Below are 18,956 nucleotides of genomic sequence, written 5' to 3'. Positions count from 1 at the left end.
CATAGTGAGCATTCTGAGGAACCGGTGCTGCTGGCTGTGGTGAGTAGCTGGGTTGGAGAGGGGCTAGGCATGGACTCCAGGGACAGACTGCCTAGCTCAGCCTCTCACTGTTAGCTGTGTGGCCTCAGGTAAGCCACTTTTCCTGTCTGCCTTGGGATGTCCCCTGCTTGGACAATGTACCTAGATAAGTGTTGGTTAAACTGAAAAGCAGATTTCACTGTAGGGCAGCAGTTCACCCAGGTGAGCAGGAGTGCTGGGGAGGGAGGTGGCACTGTGCAGAGCTCCCCACCTACCTGGATTTGAATATCAACCCCCAGAGGCCATTTTCCTCATCTCCCTTCTCATTCTCTACCCACAGGGCTGCAGGCCAAGCTGGATTGAGAGAGATAAGTGATGGGAGGACCCATGGACAACCCCACGCTCCAGCTCTGGTCTTTTCACCCTGAACTTTCCTTTCCTGAATGTGTCTTGTTCTTTGGAAGAGACTCTTCAACTTCTCCTGTCAAGAACTGTGCATGTTGATACCACCGCAAATGCACACAAAGCTACTCATCTTGTCTGCCACTCATACAATGTGCACACCCATACATACCTGTACAAGTGCAGAGACTTGCAGAGAAATCCTGCCTTTACCTGATCCACCATGGCACACATTGCCACCACAGTCATGTTGTTACCCCTCCATATACCCTAATACTCAGTTATTGTTCAACATTCCAACAGTATTCAGCCTAGTGCATATGCTGTCACACTGTCTCAAAGATCACCCAGAGTCACGCACAGTCACATGAATATAACCACACAGACTTCCTCTTCACCCCCCATGGCACACACACTTCCACATGCCCTCATCCAGTCACTTGGCGTGACACGCACCATTCCCCACTCCCTCTTGGTCACAACACCATCTCTCAGTGGGACATATGGAACCTCCTAGATGCTGTCACACAAAGTTCCACATCTACTGGTAAAATGGCACGTCAAAACCCTCCAGGAACAAAATGTCATACATGTCACCTCACCCAGCTTCATACAATCATGCATTTCAGTCATATATAGCCATCAAAGAATGAAGATGCTACTACCCACCCTGCCTGACACTGCTGTTTATTTTCAGTCACACACACATAGCTCTAATATCAGGACTTTGGTAATTTTATTTTACAAAAGCTTTGAAGGGCCAGACCAGGAAGTATCAGGCCCAGAGGGTTAGGTTGTACAAATTGCTGGCTGCAAGAGGAGGGGACACCATCCCTGGCCCCAGGGGCCATACTCTGTACCATCATGAGCTGAGTGGAGCCACCACAGTAGTGCTGGTGGTAGGAGGTACAGAGCCTGTGGGGAAGGAGGCTGTGGGTGATCCCAGCAGTGGTCCAGGGAAAGGCATGAGGTGGCTAACAGGCCCTGATAGTACCATGGGGCCCAGGCCTTGGTAGAGATGGGCAGTACCGGGAGGGCCCAATGTTAAGCCTGAGGCTGCCTCTCCACAATTCCCACTACTGCTGCCCCCAGCCACCACCATGAAGCCACCCGCTGGTCCTTCGGCTGCTCCTGCGCCTCCCAGACTTGATCCCCTCTTCTTTTTCCCTTTTCCAGATGCCTTGCGGTTCCGAGTCTGGATTCCATCCTTTCGCATGGTCAGTGGGCGGTTCACCTGCCAAAAGGGAGGTCGTGCATGTTCCCCAGCTCCAACTGTTTGCCTATCTATGTCTGTACCAGGAACACCCTCTTCACTCTACTTCTGTAGCAATTGGGAATTAACTGGTTCAGGAACTAGGGGTTGCCCCACAGGGATGGCAGAGATGCCATTCTAAGGAATCCTGAGGTTGTGAGGAATTCAGAGCTTGGTAAAGCTTCCCAGGCTGATAGCAGCTGCCCAAGGTGTGGGGCAGGAGAGTGGCAGTTAGCTGGTGACTTGGAGGTGGGGCAGAGGGAGGGAAGAAAGAGACAGGAGGTGAAGAAAGGAGCAAGAAGGAGAAATAAAAGGGAGTGGAAGGGAGGAAGGAGATGACGGAAGAAAGGGAAATAACAGACGAGAGAAGGAAGAAGTAGAATGGAGGAAGGAAGAGAAAGGAGAAAGGGAAGCAAGGAGGGAAGGGGGAGGAAGAGAAAGAAGGGGAGATGAGAGGAGGAAGTGTTGTGAGGGGAACAGGGGAATCGGTGAAACAGGGATAGAATGGGGGAGGGGAAGCATGGTGTGGGGCAGAGGAGGTTGGCTCTGGGGGGCAAGGTGACACCTGGTGTAGCTTGTAGTAGAGGCCGCAGGCATTGCACACGGGGTCCCCACTGGCATTTCTCCGCCACAGTGTCGTCGTGGTTGTCTGGCAGTTGGTGCACTGAGTACCTGCCCGTTTGCTGACAATCTAGGGGAAGAAAGGATGTAAGAACACTGCCCTAGGGAGGTGGAAATGAGGGTATGGGTCTTACAGGGCCTGTCAGAAAGACCCAAGGGGTGAGGACCAGGTTGAAGGCAAGGGTTTCTATATAGGGTGAGAGGTTCCTGTACCGGATAGAGATTTTTTTTTTCATTTTTTGTCCTGTGAGGGGCTATACTTTGGCCACATCTCAGAATCACTTGGGGAGTTAAAAAAATCCTGATGCACAAGCAGTACTGTGGTTCAATTAAGTCAGATGAGCTGGGGGAAAGGAGCCAGGCTCCAGCATTTTTGAAGTGCCCTTGGGTGATTTCAGCATGAAGCCAGAGATGAAAACACTGCCACACAGGGGGAGGACAAAGGTTTCTGTACAGCTTGAGGACAAGGGTTCCTGTTCAGAGCCTATATGGATAGGCTGAGGATGGGATTCCTCTACAGAGTTGGTTCCTATATAGGAAAGGGCAGAAGTCCCTAGCTGGGACAAGGGCAGGAGTTGTCCATATAGAGGGATGAGGGTAAGGGTTTCCATAGGGTTAGGACAGAGGTTCCTATTCAGGGTGGAAGCAGTAGTTTTCTATAAGCATGAGGACATGGGTTCCTGCACAGGATGAGCACTCTAGCTCTTGGGTAAGGAGAGGTGGGACTGTGGTCTTACCAGGCGTTTCTTAGGTCGGATGAGGGGCCTGTTCTGCCCATTCATCTTGTGATAGAGGCCACAGGCATTGCATAGGTAGTGGCCTGTCCTGTCCCTCCGCCACAGAGGGGTGGCTGTTGCTCCGCAGTTCACACATTCCCTGGCCTCTGGTGGGGTGAATGAAAAGGAAGGGGGAAGCCAGGCTCAGCTCAAGTTTGCTTGGCTACCCCCCTCCACCTCAACCTCCCTGTCCCTTTTTTGAGACCCTCACCACAGGGAGGCAAGGGCAGAGTTCCACGAAGCTTGGGGGAGGAATAGGCTGCTGAATTGAGGGGGCTCCCAGTAGGAGAAAAGAAAGTAGTTGAAAAATCGGGGCTCCCATAAGCATTGCTGGGGACGGGGAGAGACGAAGGCAGTGCAGGCCCCAGGGTCAAGAGATCTGGACTCAGCCGTTCTGTCTTCAAGGTCTCCAGGAAGCTGGTGCTGGCTTTCCCATCTGGATCTTCTGGGGCCTGGGGAGGGGAGTCCTCGCGGGTGGGGCACACAGTCGAGGCAGGATAGAGCCCTGTCTTGCCGTAGGCCCAGCCAGCATATGGTGAGCCCCCTGGGATCCCCTCCATAGAGTTGAACAGTGGGTACACCTGAAAGACTGTCAGGGGTCAGGTAGGGGAAGGAAGGAGGAAAGAAGAGATCAATTTATGGTCACCTCACTTTCAGGGTGCAATGCCGCATAACAACCCCAACATGGTGGCCAAGTTTCCAACCTTTCCACAGGTTACCACAGGTTACCAATAGCTGCTGGCTATTGGGTGATTCGTAGCTCTTGAGCCCCACTGGTCACTATGACAACTGTGGTAACTCTAAGCACATCCAAATGCACTTTGAAGATGACTGTTGGGATTTGGAACTCCACAATCACTTGACAACTAGGGCAATCACTGCACACCTCCCATATTGCTTTTCAGTTTGGCAGGTTGAGGAGCATTGAATTCCCAGGTCAGGACTAAGGAAAGTGGTTAGCACATCCTCATGGAAAGCTTCAGCCATCTCCGAGATGACCTCCAAGTGGGAGTCTGATCTAGCTAAGTGGCTCCATGGCAACCCTAGTGACATCCAGCTGATGCCAGGGGCATTACCTGAGGAGTGTCGGTAGGCCTCTGCATCCCTGTAGTAGGCCAACGCGGCAGCTGCAGCAGTGGCTGTGCTTGGGGCGGTGGAGGAGGCTGCTGCATCCAAGCCTTCGGGCCCAGAGGGGAAGAAGGTCCCAGACTCTGGTGTTGAGGATACCAGGGCTGGATCCACAAACTGGGGCAGAGGCTCTGAGGTCCCCAGGGCTCCCAGGCCAGGGAACTCCATGGGGCCTCTGGATTTTCACCTGTGAGGACAAGAAGAGTCCTCAAACACAAGAATCCTCCTCCCCTCCCCCTCTCCATATTCTTTACACTTACTGTTGTCCTCTTCCTCCCTTCCCACTCTATTATCTCTTGTCTTCTACTATATCCTCACACTTCTTAAGCTCCCGCTTTTCTTCTTCTACCATTCTTTTTGTGCTCATTTGTCTTTCTTCCCTCCTCCATCCACCTCTACTCTCCTCTGATTCCTCCTCTTCTCATTTTTTCCTTCCTCTCATTTGACTCCTTTGTCTTCCTCCTCTTCCTTTCCACTCCTTTCTCATTCTCCTCTCCCTCTTCCTTTATCTACTCCCCTACCATCTTGTCCTCCTTGCTGTCTTTCTCTCCCCCATCCCTTCCTTGTTCCTCTCTCTTCTCCTTTTCCATACACCTCATCACCCTCTTCCCCTCTCTCCATCTCCTCCATTCCCCTGCCCCCTGCTCCTTTCCCTTCTCTGCCCCCCTCCTTTTTCTTCACCCTTCTCTCCCTCTGCTTTTTCTGCTTATGCCTTCTTCTCTTTCCTCATCTTCTCTCCTCTACTTCCTCTTCGTATTCTCCCTGCCCCCATCCTTCCTCCCCTCCCCCTCTAGAAGATGCTGGGTGAGGGTCAGATGGGGTGCAGAACTAGGGTCCCTTGAGCCCCTTAGCTACCCCCCAGGACCTTGGGGTTCACTCTCTTGAGCTCCCCAACCTTACCCCTATCTGTTGCATCTTGCCCTCTGGCTTTCTCAGAAACCCCATGGTTTCCGACTTGACTCCCCCCACCCCCGCCTCCGTTGGGTCTGCAGACAGAGGGCCCCTCAGTTCCTCCCTGCTCAGGGGGGGTCAGTCTCCCCACTGCTTATCTCTGCTATCCCCGCCCAACTTTTGAAATCACCCCAAGGCCACTGGCTTCCTCTGAAGAGGGTGACAGGTGGGAGGGTGGCCATGATTCTGCTTCCAGGCACCTTCCAACCATCCCTGAACCTCAGGTTCCCTGTCTGCTATATCACAGGGACTGACAGTGACAGACTCGTGTGGTGACCATTTGCCTTTGTATTGCCTGTGTATGTTGCCATCTTTACCCCCTCTGTCTCCTTGGGTCTCTTTTTTCCCCAACTAGGTTTCTCCTGAAGTTTGACTGTATTTCTTCTCCATCTTTCCAGGATTCTATGATGTACTTTGTCCTCTCTTTTTCAATGCTTTTATGAATGTCTAATGTTTTCTCTCCCTTTTTCTGTCTGTTCATATCTCTATGATTGTCTCTCTATTTGTCTCCTCTCCCCACCCCATATCGCTCTCTGCTACTCATGCTTTCTCCCTATCCACTCATCTTTCTGAATGCCTGCGACTTTCCACCTCTGTATCTTTACACCTGTTGTCTCTTCCCTCTATTTCTCTCTCTTTCCCTTTGCCTCTGACCTTATTTCGATGATTGTCTTACTATTTTCATGTCCCTGGCCTTATCCCACTGCACTCAGCACTGGAAGAGGAATTGAGACACCTAACCCTGCCCCTTACTGCTCAGTCTCCCTGACTGTTGGGTGGGATGATGCAGGTGAAGCAGGCTACCTCCAATCCACCCCTGCCACATGACCATTGTGTAGACAGGCTGAGGGTTGGACCCAGGGTTGGAGGTGGTGCTTGGAAAGAGAAGGACCCAGGTTTCCCACTATCTATTCCTCAAACGGTGTCTGCTCCCTATCCTGGTCTCTGTCTCTTTCATCTCTGTCTCTGATTCTCTGTTAGTCTCTGGCTCTACATGTTTGTATTTGTCACATGCACACCCTCTCCTTCCTCTGCTGCTAGGTCTTATTTTCTGCTACCTACTGTTTCTCTTGTTTGGCATTCTCTCTGTTTCTCCTCTCCCTTCATGTCTCTTGATGTCTCTCCTCATCTCTATTTCTATCTCCCTTTTCTCACTGTGCATCTCTTGCTTCTATAACTATTCCCTTGTCTCCTCAACCTCACCTCACTACTCACAACCTCCATCCAGCCCCACTGCCTCCACCCCTATACCCTACCTCATTGGTGGGTCCAGGGCTACCCACCCCTCCTGTGGCAGGGGCCCAGCCCCCCCCCTCCCCTTCAGTTATCACTCTCCGGACAGAGATAAAGTTTATCTGGAGGCTGGGGGATAGGAAAGCTCCTTATCAGCTGCCCCACTAGAGTAAGTGCTGCCCCAACCGCGACAGGCAGCAGCCCAGCCGGCACCCTCAACTCTCCCTGGCCCCAGCCCCTTACCCCAGGTAACACCCCTGTCCTGGTCCTTGAGGGAGGGTCTCAGGGCTGATGGAACAGAAGTAGGGTCTGGGGAAAGATATTTGCCTTGGAAGTTTAGAGGTAGAGTTTGAGGGTCTCATGGGGTTAAGTCAGAGAGCTTTGGGGTATGGCCATGGAGTTTAGGGGAAGTAAATATGGGGTTTGAGGAGCAGAGACAAGCTTGGAAGTTCAGAGATATTTGGAGCTCAGAAGAAGTTAGGAAAATAGAGATGAGGTTAAGAAATAAGAGGTAAAGTTAGAGAGTTGAAAAGTTAGAGATGTAAGTTGGTGATCAGAGAGTGAATCTGAGGGTCAGAAAAGTGGGGGAGTCCACAGATTTTGTTGGAGCAGAGAGAGTTTCAGAGTCAAAGATGAGTTTTGGTGGATAGAAATGTGGCTGATGGTTAGAGCTGAGTTACAGAAGCACAAGAAGAGTTTGAGAACCCAAGGTAGAACGGAGGTAGAGGAAGGATTGGGGTTAGAGGATTTCAGGGGGACCAAGAGCTTAAGTTTAGGGAAGGCAGACATGAGGGTTCTTATGGCAGAAAAAATGTTGTGGGTAGAGACTCACTATTTGGAGGATCAAAGACATTTTAGAAGAGAGATGGTTTGGGAAACAAGAGAGAATAGAACAAATGAAAGAGGCAAAGGTGAGGGTTAGAGGATGTAGCTACTCTTTGGTGGATCAGAGGCAGGTTTGGAGGATCAGCAAGGGGGCTTGGGGCAGAGACGAGGGTATTGTCGTGGCACAGATCGGGTATTTAAGAGCGGAAATAGCCTTAGTGGGGGCAAAGTGAGGTTTGGAGAAGAGCTCAGGAAGACAGAGACATGCTTAGGTGATTGAAAATCAGATTTGGAGCAGAGATAGGATTTAGTAGATAAAGGTATATTTTGTGGAGCCAGAATTGGCGTTTAGAGGTTAGATCTGAGGGGTATGAGAAGCAAAGTTGAGGGAGCAGAGGACCGATTTCATAGAAGGAGCAGATGGGAGTCAGGGCAGGGAGGAGTGGGCTTTGGAGGGGTAGATCTAAGATAGAAATGGGGATGGGAAAGGCAGAGGTGGGTCTGAGGAGCTGTGAAGGGCTTTCAGAGGTGGCTGACACTTTGGGGACCAGCGGTAGGCTGGGGAAGTAGCCATGAGGTTAGGGGCAGCAGGCCAGGGTTTGCCTTGCTAGGGGCTCTCTGGGAGCTGAGACTGACCTGGGCTGGTCGGTGCAGAGGGTTCAGCCGCCTTGGGGATGTGGTGAGCTCAGTGTGATCCCAAAGGGTGTCCTGACTGGCCTTGGCCTTTGAGGCTCCCTTCCTCCCTCCTTCCCTCCCTCCCCTCTCCCTCCTCCCTCCTCCCCAGGGAGTGGCTGCTGCCCTAGTGGGTGGGGCAGTCCAGGGGAGGGAGTGTGCCCCCTGTTTGTGGGGCACCTCCTGGGCACTGGAGCCCCTCCTCCACCCTACCTGCTCACCCATGGTTCTTTGGACCTGCTGGACTTAGATTCCCATGGACTTCAGTGTCCAGCAAAGCCTGGTGGGCTAAAACCAAGATAAAATGAAAATAGCAGATAGGGTTTCATGACTCTACTAGGCTTTTCAGTGAGTGACGCTCCTACCTCCTACTGGGTGTAGGGCCAGGAGTGGTCTGCGTCCTTATGTATGTGAGTCCTTCTGGCTGCGCAGACAGGAAGGATACAGCTGTACCCATTTTGCAGGTGAGACTATGAGGCTCAGGCAGGTTTGGTGGGATTGGAGCCAGAGCCTGTGGGATACCTTGATGAGCTAGCCCCCAGCCTAGGGGCCAGAGCTGGCAGGAGGCAGGGGCACACTTGCTCAGTGCCCCACTGGGGCTTGCGCCAGCTCTGGCCTGCCTTGGGGCAGCAGATAAGTCTTATCAGATGGTGGCGACTGTGGCTGTTGGCGCCACAGTAACAGGCTGTCTTGGGATGGGGGGCAGGGTGCGGGAAGGGGGGCCACCCAGGGACAGTGGCAGTGGCCTCAGCTTCTTGCCCGCCATGCTGCTTTGGAGGCGGGAAATTGAGGTGGGACCAGGGGCTGGTTCCTCTGAAGCAGCGGGCTAAGTTGGGGAGGGGAAGGGCTAGAGAGGGAGAGACAGAGAGACAGGGACAGGGCCAGAGATAAGTGGAGAGAGATGGAAATGGGGAGGCAGAGAATAAGAGATAGAGGGATTAAATGGAGAGGTGGAAGGAGGCAGATGACATAGAAAGAAAAGAGAGGCGAAGAGAGGAGAGGCAAAGAGAATGAGAGAGATGAACAGAAGGCAAAAAAACCCTGAAAGTGACAGAGTCCAAAGACACAGGTGGAGAAACTGAGAAGGGAGACAGAGACGGGACAGAGGACAGGAATGTATTGTACAGGGACAGAGACGGGAATATTCAGGGACAGAGTGTGAGGAAGTCTGAGACCCCAGGAGGCAGACTGGGGTAAGCCCAGGGCAGGTGGTGCTGGGGTGGGAGGGGATGTGGATGTGGATTGATGTGGATTTGTGTGACCTGTGGCCCTACCCTCGGCCTGGGCAGGTGAGTGACCCCCCCAGGGGGTGGTCACTGGGCCTCTACCATGTTCCCTCCTCCTGCTCTTTCTCACCTAAATGTCAACAACAAAAAGCAATGAATCACCCTGACCTGTGCCTAGCCTGTTCTGAAAATTTTCTCCCTATAAAATCATCTGACACACACACACACAAGTTGGGTCCCATGGAGCAGGGAGTAAGACTCCCCAGTCCTGGTCCCAGCACTGCGAGGGATAGGGAGCTCTACAGAGAGGGCAAGGACAGAGCCCTGGGCCAGTGGGGTCTGTCTGCTCACTCACTGGCCCTCACAGAGAGATCACCCCTCATGTACCCCTCTGAGCATCAGTGTTCTCAAACACAAAATGAGAGTTTGGGGGAGGAGAGAGAGCATAAGGCCACAACTTCCCATTTATTGAGCTCCTGATGTGTGCCACGCCCCATGTTGAGTCCTCATCAGTAAGAAGCCCAATACAGGCAAAGACACCTATGATTTAAGTGGCCATGGTTTCCAGGCATGGACTGTGGAGCCAGTCCACCTTTGTTCATAGACCACCCTAGGCTCCAACTGGTTGGATAACTTGGGCGAGTCTTTCACCCCTTTGGGCCTCAGTTTCTTATCCGTAAAAATGGGCTAGTAATGGTAACTACTCGAGGCTGACTGTGGAGGCTGAATGCATTTTAGTCCATGTTAGGTAATTGTAACTCACTTGCATCTGAACTTGTTGTAAATGTTAGGTGTTCTTGTCTATTTACTACCTACTGTATACGGTGGGTAGCATTTGGTACTTTCTTACTAACACTGCTACTAATTCTAGTACTAATGCTAATATGCTAACATCAATGGTAACACTAGCATTAATGCTAATATTGATACTACTTCTATTAGTATTCTAGTACTAGTTGTAATCTAACACTACTATAATTTTTTTTGAAAGTAAAACAACTTTAATCATATGGTAAAATCTCCATGCACTCAATAAATAACATAATTTCTATTAATATTCTGACATTGACAATGCTCTGTTGTATATAGACAGAAATATATGGATTAATTATACTGTGGAGAACATTATGTGAACTTTTGGAACACACTCAAAAAAATACAGCATTCTCATTCCAGGAGTTTGATCTTTAACACTACTATAATTTTAATGTTAATTGTAAAACTTTAATTCTAGCAATAGCATTAATACAATTTTTTAAAGATTTGTTTATTTATTTAGGAGGCAGAGAGAGAGAGAGAGAGAGAGAGAGAGAGAGAGAGATCTTCCATCCGCTGGTTCCCTGCCCTAATGACTACAATGGCCGGAGCTGGGCAGATCCAAAGCCAGGATCCAGGAGCTTCTTCTGGGTCTCCACATGGGTGCAGGGGCCCAAGCATTGGGCTATCCTCTGCTGCTTTCCCAGGCCATAAACCAAGAGCTGGATGGGAAGAGGAGAAGGCAGGGCACAAACACCCATTGGGATGCTGGCACCAGCAGAGGCTTAACCTACTATGCCATGGTGCTGACCCTGATACTTTTTTTTAAAGATTTATTCTTATTTATTTATTTGTTTGAAAGAGTTAGAGGGAGAGACAGATCTTCCATCCACTGGTTCACTCCTCAAATGGCTGCAACAGCTGGAGCTGGGCCATGTTGAAGCCAGGAGCCTGGAACTCCATCTGGGTTTCCCACATGCAGGGGCCCAGACACTTGGGCCATCTTCTATTGTTTTCCCAGGCACATTATCAGGGAGCTTAATGGGAAGTGGAGCAGTTGGGACTTGAACCAGAGCTCATATGGGGTGCCAGTGATACAGGTGGTGGGGTTAACCTGTTGCACTACAGCGCTGGCCTCCATTAATATACATTCTGATACTAGTACTTACCACTAGTATTAGTAGAGTAATAGCAGCAGTAGCATTTGCCAGTTGACTCCAGGCACTGAGCTAAGTGCTCTTCATGCATAAATTTATCCCATTTTTACCAGATCCTTGTGGCAAAAATGTGTAAAATTGCCCCTGTCTTTGAGACTAGGAGTAAATGAAAAAAAGAAGAAGAAGAAGAAGAAGAAGAAGAAGAAGAAGAAGAAGAAGAAGAAGAAGTAGTAGTTGGCCCAAGGCCGTGAGTTCTTGCTTCAACTCTCACACTGATTTGCTGTGTAGTTCCTGGGCAAGCCACCTACTGAGCCTCAGTTGCTTCACCTGGAAATGGGTATAATCATAGCTTTCTCCCCTAATCCCCCGCTGTTGCCACACACACAGAATGTACCCACCCAACACCATGCCTGCCTGGCACACCATGTATGGTGTGCTCTGTAAATGGTAACTCTCATCATTGTTATTATTAGAAAATGCAGTTGCAATGTTGGGGGCGAAGTAGGGAAATCTGTCCTCAAAGGGAAGGGATGGGGGGCATGTCTAAGACAAAGGTTCGGCCACTGGACTCGTTCTCTGTTTCTTCATCCCTGGCAGGGAATAAAGGGCTCAGGAAGGGAGTAAAGGATATGGTGGTGTTCCTCAGAGCCCTGCCTCCATCAAGAGCTAGAAACCCTGAGGTTCGGAGCCCAGGCCTTAACCTATTCCCTCCCCCATCCCTGCGGAGGGGGCACAAGCCCACAAGTCTGTGGCGACATTCAGCCAGCAGGGAGGCAACTGGGAGTGGACAGATAAGAGAATCAGCGGGGGCCAGGCCAGGCTTTGGGGTAGACAGGGGCGGGAGCAGGGGTGGGGTGTCCAGACCGCCCTGTCCTCTCTGTCAGACCTCAATTTGAGCCTCAGCTCCAATGTCCTCTCTTCCCAGAAGCCTTCCCTGCCTGGCTCACTCCCTACTGACATCCTCTAGACTCCCTGCGTGATCCAAGCCCACAGTATTAGGACTGTCTGTGCCTCTTGGGGACTGTAAGTTTACCAGGGTGGGGACAGAGCCCCACTCACCTTGGTGCAAGAGAAACGTGAACGAAAGTCTGGCTAAAGAGTCAAATATTTGCTCTCAGAACAAATAGAATGCATCCTTTGATGCAGAAAGCATCAAAAGATGTTGTAGCAAGTGTTCACTTTTGTGGAACGTTAATATGTTGCTTATTGACTTCTGTTAGTTTAGAAAAAAAATAGGATATTACAGTTACAGTTGAAGTCCTTGCACCGATTCCATTTCCCTCCTTCCTTCTCTTGTCTGGTACTTGCTGCTTATCTTCCTCATGAGTATTTTTACTCCATTACCAGATACGTATGTGCCCCTAAACACTAGATGATACTGGAGGGTTTTTTTTTTTTTCATTAAGATTTATACTTATGTTTTAAAAGTTTTCTGGCTTTAGTTCTAACATAGAACTCTTCCATCCATTTGGAGTTTATCTTTATAATGGTATGAACTAAGGCCCCAGCTTTATTCCTGTATGTGGCCCTGCCACTATCCTAGCACCATTTGTTTAAGACTTCTTACCCCATTGAACAGTCTTGCCTATAATGTGTGAGTTTATTTCTGGACTCTCAATTCTATTTCATTGACTCACAAGGGTATTTCAAAAAGTTGTTGCAAATGGAATCAAAGAATAAATCTATTTTGGTACAAAAACATTTTGAAATTCATGCCTACCAGGGGTCTTCACAAAGTTTATGGAAATGCACATTATGGAAAAGCTATGCATGGATTCAGAATTTTTGCAGCAAAGAAACTTATCTGTCAATTCTATTTTTCCACAAACTTAAGAAAAGTTTTCATTGGAGAGGTAGAGAGAGAGAGAGAGAGAGAGAGAGAGAGAGAGAGAGAGAGAGAACTCCTATCTGCTGGTTTATTCTTCAAATGGCCATCATAACTGGCACCAGGAAAGGCTGAAGCTGGGAGCTGAGAATTTAATTCAGATCTCCCACATGAGTGACAAGAACCCAATTACTTGAGCTGCATCCCAGAGTCTGCATTAGTGGAAATCTGGAGCTAAGAACTGAGCATCAAACCCAGGTACTCCAATGTGAGACTCAGGAGTCAAATGACATTTTAAATGCTAAGCTAAATGTCAACCTCTTTCTACAAATGTACAAAAGTACCCTCATATATGTCTCACAGTCTTGCTTACTCTAGCTATGTAGTTTTTCAATTGAGAAATGTGGTCCTCCAACTCTGTTTTTGGTTTTCATGACTGGTACAGCTGCTTTGGGTCCCTAGTATTTCCATGTGAATTTTTGTATGAGCTTGTTAACTGCTGCAAAGGAGCAAGCTGGGATTTGGATAGGACAGCATTAAATCAATAGATCAATTTGGAGAATATTGCTATCTTAACACCATATAGTCTTCCAGTCCATGAACATGTGATATCTTTCCATGTATTTAGGTGGTCTTTAAGTTCTTTCACAGTTCTTAATGTACAAGTCTTGCCCTTCTTTTGTTAATTACTCAGTATTTTATTCATTTCAATGCAGTTATAAATGAAATTGTTTTCTTAATTTCATTTTTGTTAATTACTATTGTATATAATTAAATTTGGGATGCTCCTGTATCATATACAATCTTGTATCCTGGAAACTTGCTGAGCATATTCAAGGAGTCTTTAAAAAGTTTGTGGAAAATCTATATAATGAAAAAAACTACACATGAATTTCTTTTATTTAATTGAAATTCATTGTGACGGAGAGAAGAGGGAGACAGAGAGAGGTGGGGAGAGACACACAGAGAGAGTGAAATCTTCTGTCTACTGGTTCATTCTCCAAATGGCCCCAACCACCACGTCTGGGCCAGGGCGAAACCAGAAACATGAAATTTCATCCAGGTGGCTGGCGCTGTGGCTCACTTGGCTAATCCTCCACCTGCGGCGCCAGCACCCTGGGTTCTAGTCCCGGTTGGGGCGCCAGATTCTGTCCAGCTCTCTGCTGTGGCCCAGGAAGGCAGTGGAGGATGGCCCAAGTCCTTGGGCCCTGCACCCGCATGGGAGACCAGGAGAAGCACCTGGCTCCTGGCTTCGGATCAGCACAGCAAGCCAGCCGTAGTGGCCATTTAGGGGATGAACCAACGGAAAGGAAGACCTTTCTCCCTGTCTCTCTCTCTCTCTCACTGTCTAAATCTGCCTGTCAAACACACACACACACACACACACACACACACACACACACACAAGAAATTCCATCCAGGTTTCCCACATGGGTTGTAAGGACTCAAGCAATTGGGTCATCTTCTACTGCCTTCTCAGGCACATTAGCTGGGAGCTAGATTGGAAGCAGAGCAGCAACGACTCAAACCATTACTCCAATATTAGAAGCCCATGTTGTAGGCAGCAGCTTAACCTGCTACACCACAACGCTGACCCCAGATTTCATTTTTTGTGCCTTTAATTTTTTCATGAACATTTTGAAGAACCCCCATATATGAGTAATTGGTTAGTTTTGTTATAAATTACTTAAAATTTTCTATGTACAAGATCATGTTGGGTGTAGCATTATGGTGCAGAAGGTTATCCAATGCCTGTGATGCCCGCATCGCAGTCAGAGTGCTGGTTTGAGTCCCAGCTGTTTTGCTTATGATCCATCTTCCTGGTAATGCACCTGGGAAGGTAGTAGAATACGGCTCAAGTATGTGGGCCCCTGAAACCACATGGGAGACCCAAATGGAGTTCTTGGTACCTGGCTTCCTATTGGCCCAGCACTGGCTGTTGTGGGCATTTGGAGAACCCAGCAGATGGAAGATCCTCTCTCTGTTTCTCCTTCACTCTCCATGACTCTGCCTTTCAAATAAATAAATCTTTAAAAGAGCAGACACACACACACACACACACACACACACACACACAGAGAGAGAGAGAGAGAGAGAGAGAGAGAGAATGTCATCTGCAAATAGAGATAGTTTCACTTCTTCCAATACAGATGTCTCTTCTTTCTTGCCTAATGTTGTGGTTTGAACAGGATGTGGTTCCCCAGACTCATGCATGCATTTGTATCTCAAAGTCTTATGTTAAAGGGTTAATTGATCCAATTATGATGTCTTGGAGGTAGGCCTAGTGGGAGGTGTTTAGGTAATGGATGGGAGGGCTTGCTCTCAGAAAGCAGTTTTTACAAAAGAGATGGTTATTTAAACAAAGTTTGGCCTGCTTTCCTTCTTTTCTTCTTGGCTGGCCATTTGATTATCTCTCTCCCTCCTCCAGCCTCACCAGATACCTAAACCAATGGGGCTATCCAAAATTAGACCATGAACCTCCACAACTGTAAACAAAAATAAATGTCCTTCCTAAGAAACTCTTCTAAGATATTTTAGTTGTAGTAACAAAAAGTGAACTAATACGTATAATTACCGTGTTAGAAGCTTCAGTACAAAGTTGCGTAGAAATGATGAGCGAGCGGGAGGGCTGGCATTATAATGCAGCAGGTTAAGCTGCTGCTTGAGACACTGGCATCCCATATTAGAGTGCCGGTTCAAGTCCCTGCTGCTCGCTTTCTGCTAATGTGCCTGGGAAGGCAGTGAAAGATGGCCCTATTATTAGGGCCCCTGCACCCATGTAGGAGATCAAGATGAAGTTCCTGACTCTTGGTTTCAGCTTGGCCCAGACCTGGCTGTTGCAGCCATTTGGGGGAATGAACCAGCAGTTGTAAAATCAATCTCTCTCTCCCTCTCTCTCTCTCTCTCCCTCTCTCTCTCTCTCTCTCTCTCTCTCACACACACACACACACACACATTCTGTCTTACAAAAAAAAAGGGGGGGGTGATGAGAGAGAACATCCTTGATCCTTAGGGGAAAGCCTTCAGTCTTTCACCATTCAGTATGATGTTAGCAGTGGGGTTCTATACATGCCGTTTGATCAAGGAGTTTCTCTTCTATTCCTAGTCTGTTGAGTGTTTTTTTTTTTTTTTATCATGAAGGGGTGATGGATTTTGTTAAATGGCTTTTCTGCATCTACCAAGATCATGTCTTTTATTCTGTTGATATGGAGTATTCCATTGATTGATTTTCTTTCTTTTTTTTATTTTTTGACAGTCAGAGTGGACAGTGAGAGAGAGACAGAGAGAAAGGTCTTCCTTTGCCATTGGTTCACCAAGCTGATCCGATGGCAGGAGCCAGATGCTTCTCCTGGTCTCCCATGGGGTGCAGGGCCCAAGCACTTGGGCCATCCTCCACTGCACTCCCTGGCCACAGCAGAGAGCTGGCCTGGAAGAGGAGCAACCGGGACAGAATCTGGCGCCCTGACCGGGACTAGAACCTGGTGTGCTGGCGCCGCAAGGCGGAGGATTAGCCTAGTGAGCCGCAGCGCCAGCTGATTGATTTTCATATGTTGAACCAACCTTGCCTTGCTGGGATAAATCCCACTCGATCATGGTGTACAATCCTTCTTTTATGTTGCTGGATTCTATTTACTTATACTTTGTTGTGGAGTTCTGCATCTAAATTTGAAATAGATAATGGTCTATAGTTTTCTTTTTGTCTTTGTCTAATTTTGTTATCAGAATAATGCTGGCCACATAAATTCATTCCCTTTTATTGTTGAGTCATATCCCATGGAGTAGATATTTCACAGTTTGTATAACCACTCATCTTCTGATGGATGTTTGAGTTGTTTCTAGTTTTTGCCCTATATAGCAAACCTTCAGTTTACAGAGTCATATTCCTCTGTGCATACACATGTGAAAAAGTTTCTCTAGGGGATAGGAGATATCGTTCCACCTATCTACCTACCCATCCATCCATCCACCCATCTCCCTGCCTCCTTCCATTAATCATCTATATCCAAGAATATGATATATAGGTCCACAGCAAGTTTTTTTTCTCTCTTTTTTTTAAATATTTCTTTGTTTACTTGAAAGGTAGAGTTACAGAGAGAGACACACACAACAAGAGAGATCTTCCATCTGTTTACTGGTCCACTCCTCACATGGCCACAAAGACCAAGCTGGACTGGGCTGAAGCCAGGAGCTTGTAACTCCATCTGGGTTTCCCATGTGGGTGATAGGAGCCCAAACTCTTGGGTCATCTTTGGCTGCTTTCCCAGGCGCATTAGCAGGGAGCTGGATCAGAAGTGGAGTATCCGGGTCTTGAGCCAGTGCCCATATGGGATGCTGGCATTGCAGGCGGCAGCTTTACCTACTATGTCACAGCACCGACTCCTCCTTTATTTCTTCTTCTTCTTCTTTTTTTTACACTTCCTTTTTTCCTAGCAGTTTTGGAGATCTTTGGGTGTTCAGCTGGACTACCCTCTAGAGACTGTGTAGAGACCAGAGTCCACAAGATTAGGGACCCCTTTATTTCAGCAGAGTCACATACATCACTCACTCACTCAGGAATCCATACACTTCCCTTTCCACCTGGGCTGATTCCTTTGCTTGTACCTCCTCTTCTTCAGAACTCTAAATGTCCTTGGGCCTCTTCTCTAGCTGACTTTTTTCTCTCTTGGTGAATTCACCCAGTCTCTATCTTCAGAACATCCCCAGAATCTAACGACTTCTTTATCACCTCCCCTACCAGCACCATCATGGCTGTCTGGGACTACTGCAGTGGCCTCCTCCCTGGTCTCCTGCTTCTAGCCTTACATGGATAGTTTGTTTTCCAATGCAGCAGCAGAGGAAGCCAGTTAAATCTGAAGTCAGATCATGGCCCTCCTCTGTGCACAACCCTCCCATGGCTCCCTTCACTTGAGAGTAAAAGCCAGAACCCTCACAGTGGCTCATGAGGCCATACTCAATCAGGCCCCCTTGCTTCACCCACTGACTTCTTTGCCATTCTTCACACATAACAGTCACATGCATGCCTCAGCACCTTTGTACTGGCTGATTTGGAGCCTGGTGTACCTTCTCAAGCTAGCTGTGTGGTTCACTCCCTTTGCTCTTTAGATGGACATCCAGATGTCTCCTCAGCCAGGCTTCCCTGGATCAGATTATCTCATTAAATATTATAAATGGGTCCAGCAATTTTTATCTGCATTCTTTCTTTTCTTTCTTTAAAATAAGATTTATTTGAAAGGCAGAGTGACAGGGAGGGAGGGAGAGAGAGAGAGACATTGGGAGAGATTTTTCCATCCACTGGTTTACTCCCTAGATGGCCATAATGGCTGAGTCCAATCCAGATGGAAGCCAAGAGCCCAGAACTCCATCCAGGTCTCCCACATGGGTGGCAGGGGCCCAAGCACTTGGGCCACATTCTATTGCTTTCCCAGGTGCGTTAGCAGGGAGCTGGATTGGAAGCAGAGCAGCTGGGACTTGAACTAGTGCTCATATGGGATTCTTGTGTTGCAGGTGGTGGCTTAATCCACTGTGCCACAATGCTCACACTTGCATTCTTTCCTTTCTGTATTTGCTTTTTTCTCTAAAGCATTTATCAACCTCTAACATATGTAATATTCACTTAATTTTGTTTCTTTTCTATCCATTCCGCAGATACACATATATGTTTTATTCAACATCATTTCTCCAATGTCTGGAACAGGGCCTAACACACAGTAGGTGCTCTATATATGTTTTATAGTTTACTGAATGAGTGAATGGTGTGGTGGTGATGGAATGGGAGAGAAACAGAAGGAACTTGGCCTTGTCTCACCTGCCTCATCAGGAGCTGAGACTCAATTTAGATGAGTTTGACCTATTAATCCAAAGATAGAAAGTGTGGGATATACTGAGAATGACACCAGAGGAAGCTCTCTAGGAAGGAGTAGTAGCATCTGAGCTAATCCTGGAAGGTCCCCTCAGATCAGAGAGAGGCCTGTGGCGTGGAGGAAATAGTAGGCAGTAGCTGGAGGAGTGAGGCAAGTTAGAAAATGATGAAGAAAGGTGTGTTTACTAACAATGAGAAATCTTTCAGGGCTTTGAATTTCAAGGAGATGACTTTGGGTTTGGTCCTCTAAGATG

At 48.2% G+C, this 18,956-nt stretch overlaps 1 protein-coding gene across 1 annotated transcript; it reads right to left on the bottom strand.

Moving 5' to 3' along the window:
• Positions 1 to 1,139: 1,139 nt before the first annotated feature.
• On the bottom strand, positions 1,140 to 7,942 carry GATA1 (GATA binding protein 1). Its single transcript, XM_002719899.5, has 6 exons — positions 7,843 to 7,942; positions 4,146 to 4,384; positions 3,281 to 3,658; positions 3,031 to 3,176; positions 2,238 to 2,363; positions 1,140 to 1,654 (listed from the first exon to the last, which is right to left on the bottom strand). The coding sequence occupies exons 2-6, from the start codon at positions 4,363 to 4,365 to the stop codon at positions 1,283 to 1,285; spliced, it is 1,242 nt and encodes a 413-aa protein (XP_002719945.1). The 5' UTR covers positions 4,366 to 4,384; positions 7,843 to 7,942; the 3' UTR covers positions 1,140 to 1,282.
• Between the last annotated feature and the right edge of the window lie 11,014 nt (positions 7,943 to 18,956).

Source organism: Oryctolagus cuniculus, chromosome X (genome assembly GCF_964237555.1).
Source record: "Oryctolagus cuniculus chromosome X, mOryCun1.1, whole genome shotgun sequence".
Taxonomy (NCBI): domain Eukaryota; kingdom Metazoa; phylum Chordata; class Mammalia; order Lagomorpha; family Leporidae; genus Oryctolagus; species Oryctolagus cuniculus.
This window is presented reverse-complemented; position numbering and strand designations above follow the sequence as displayed.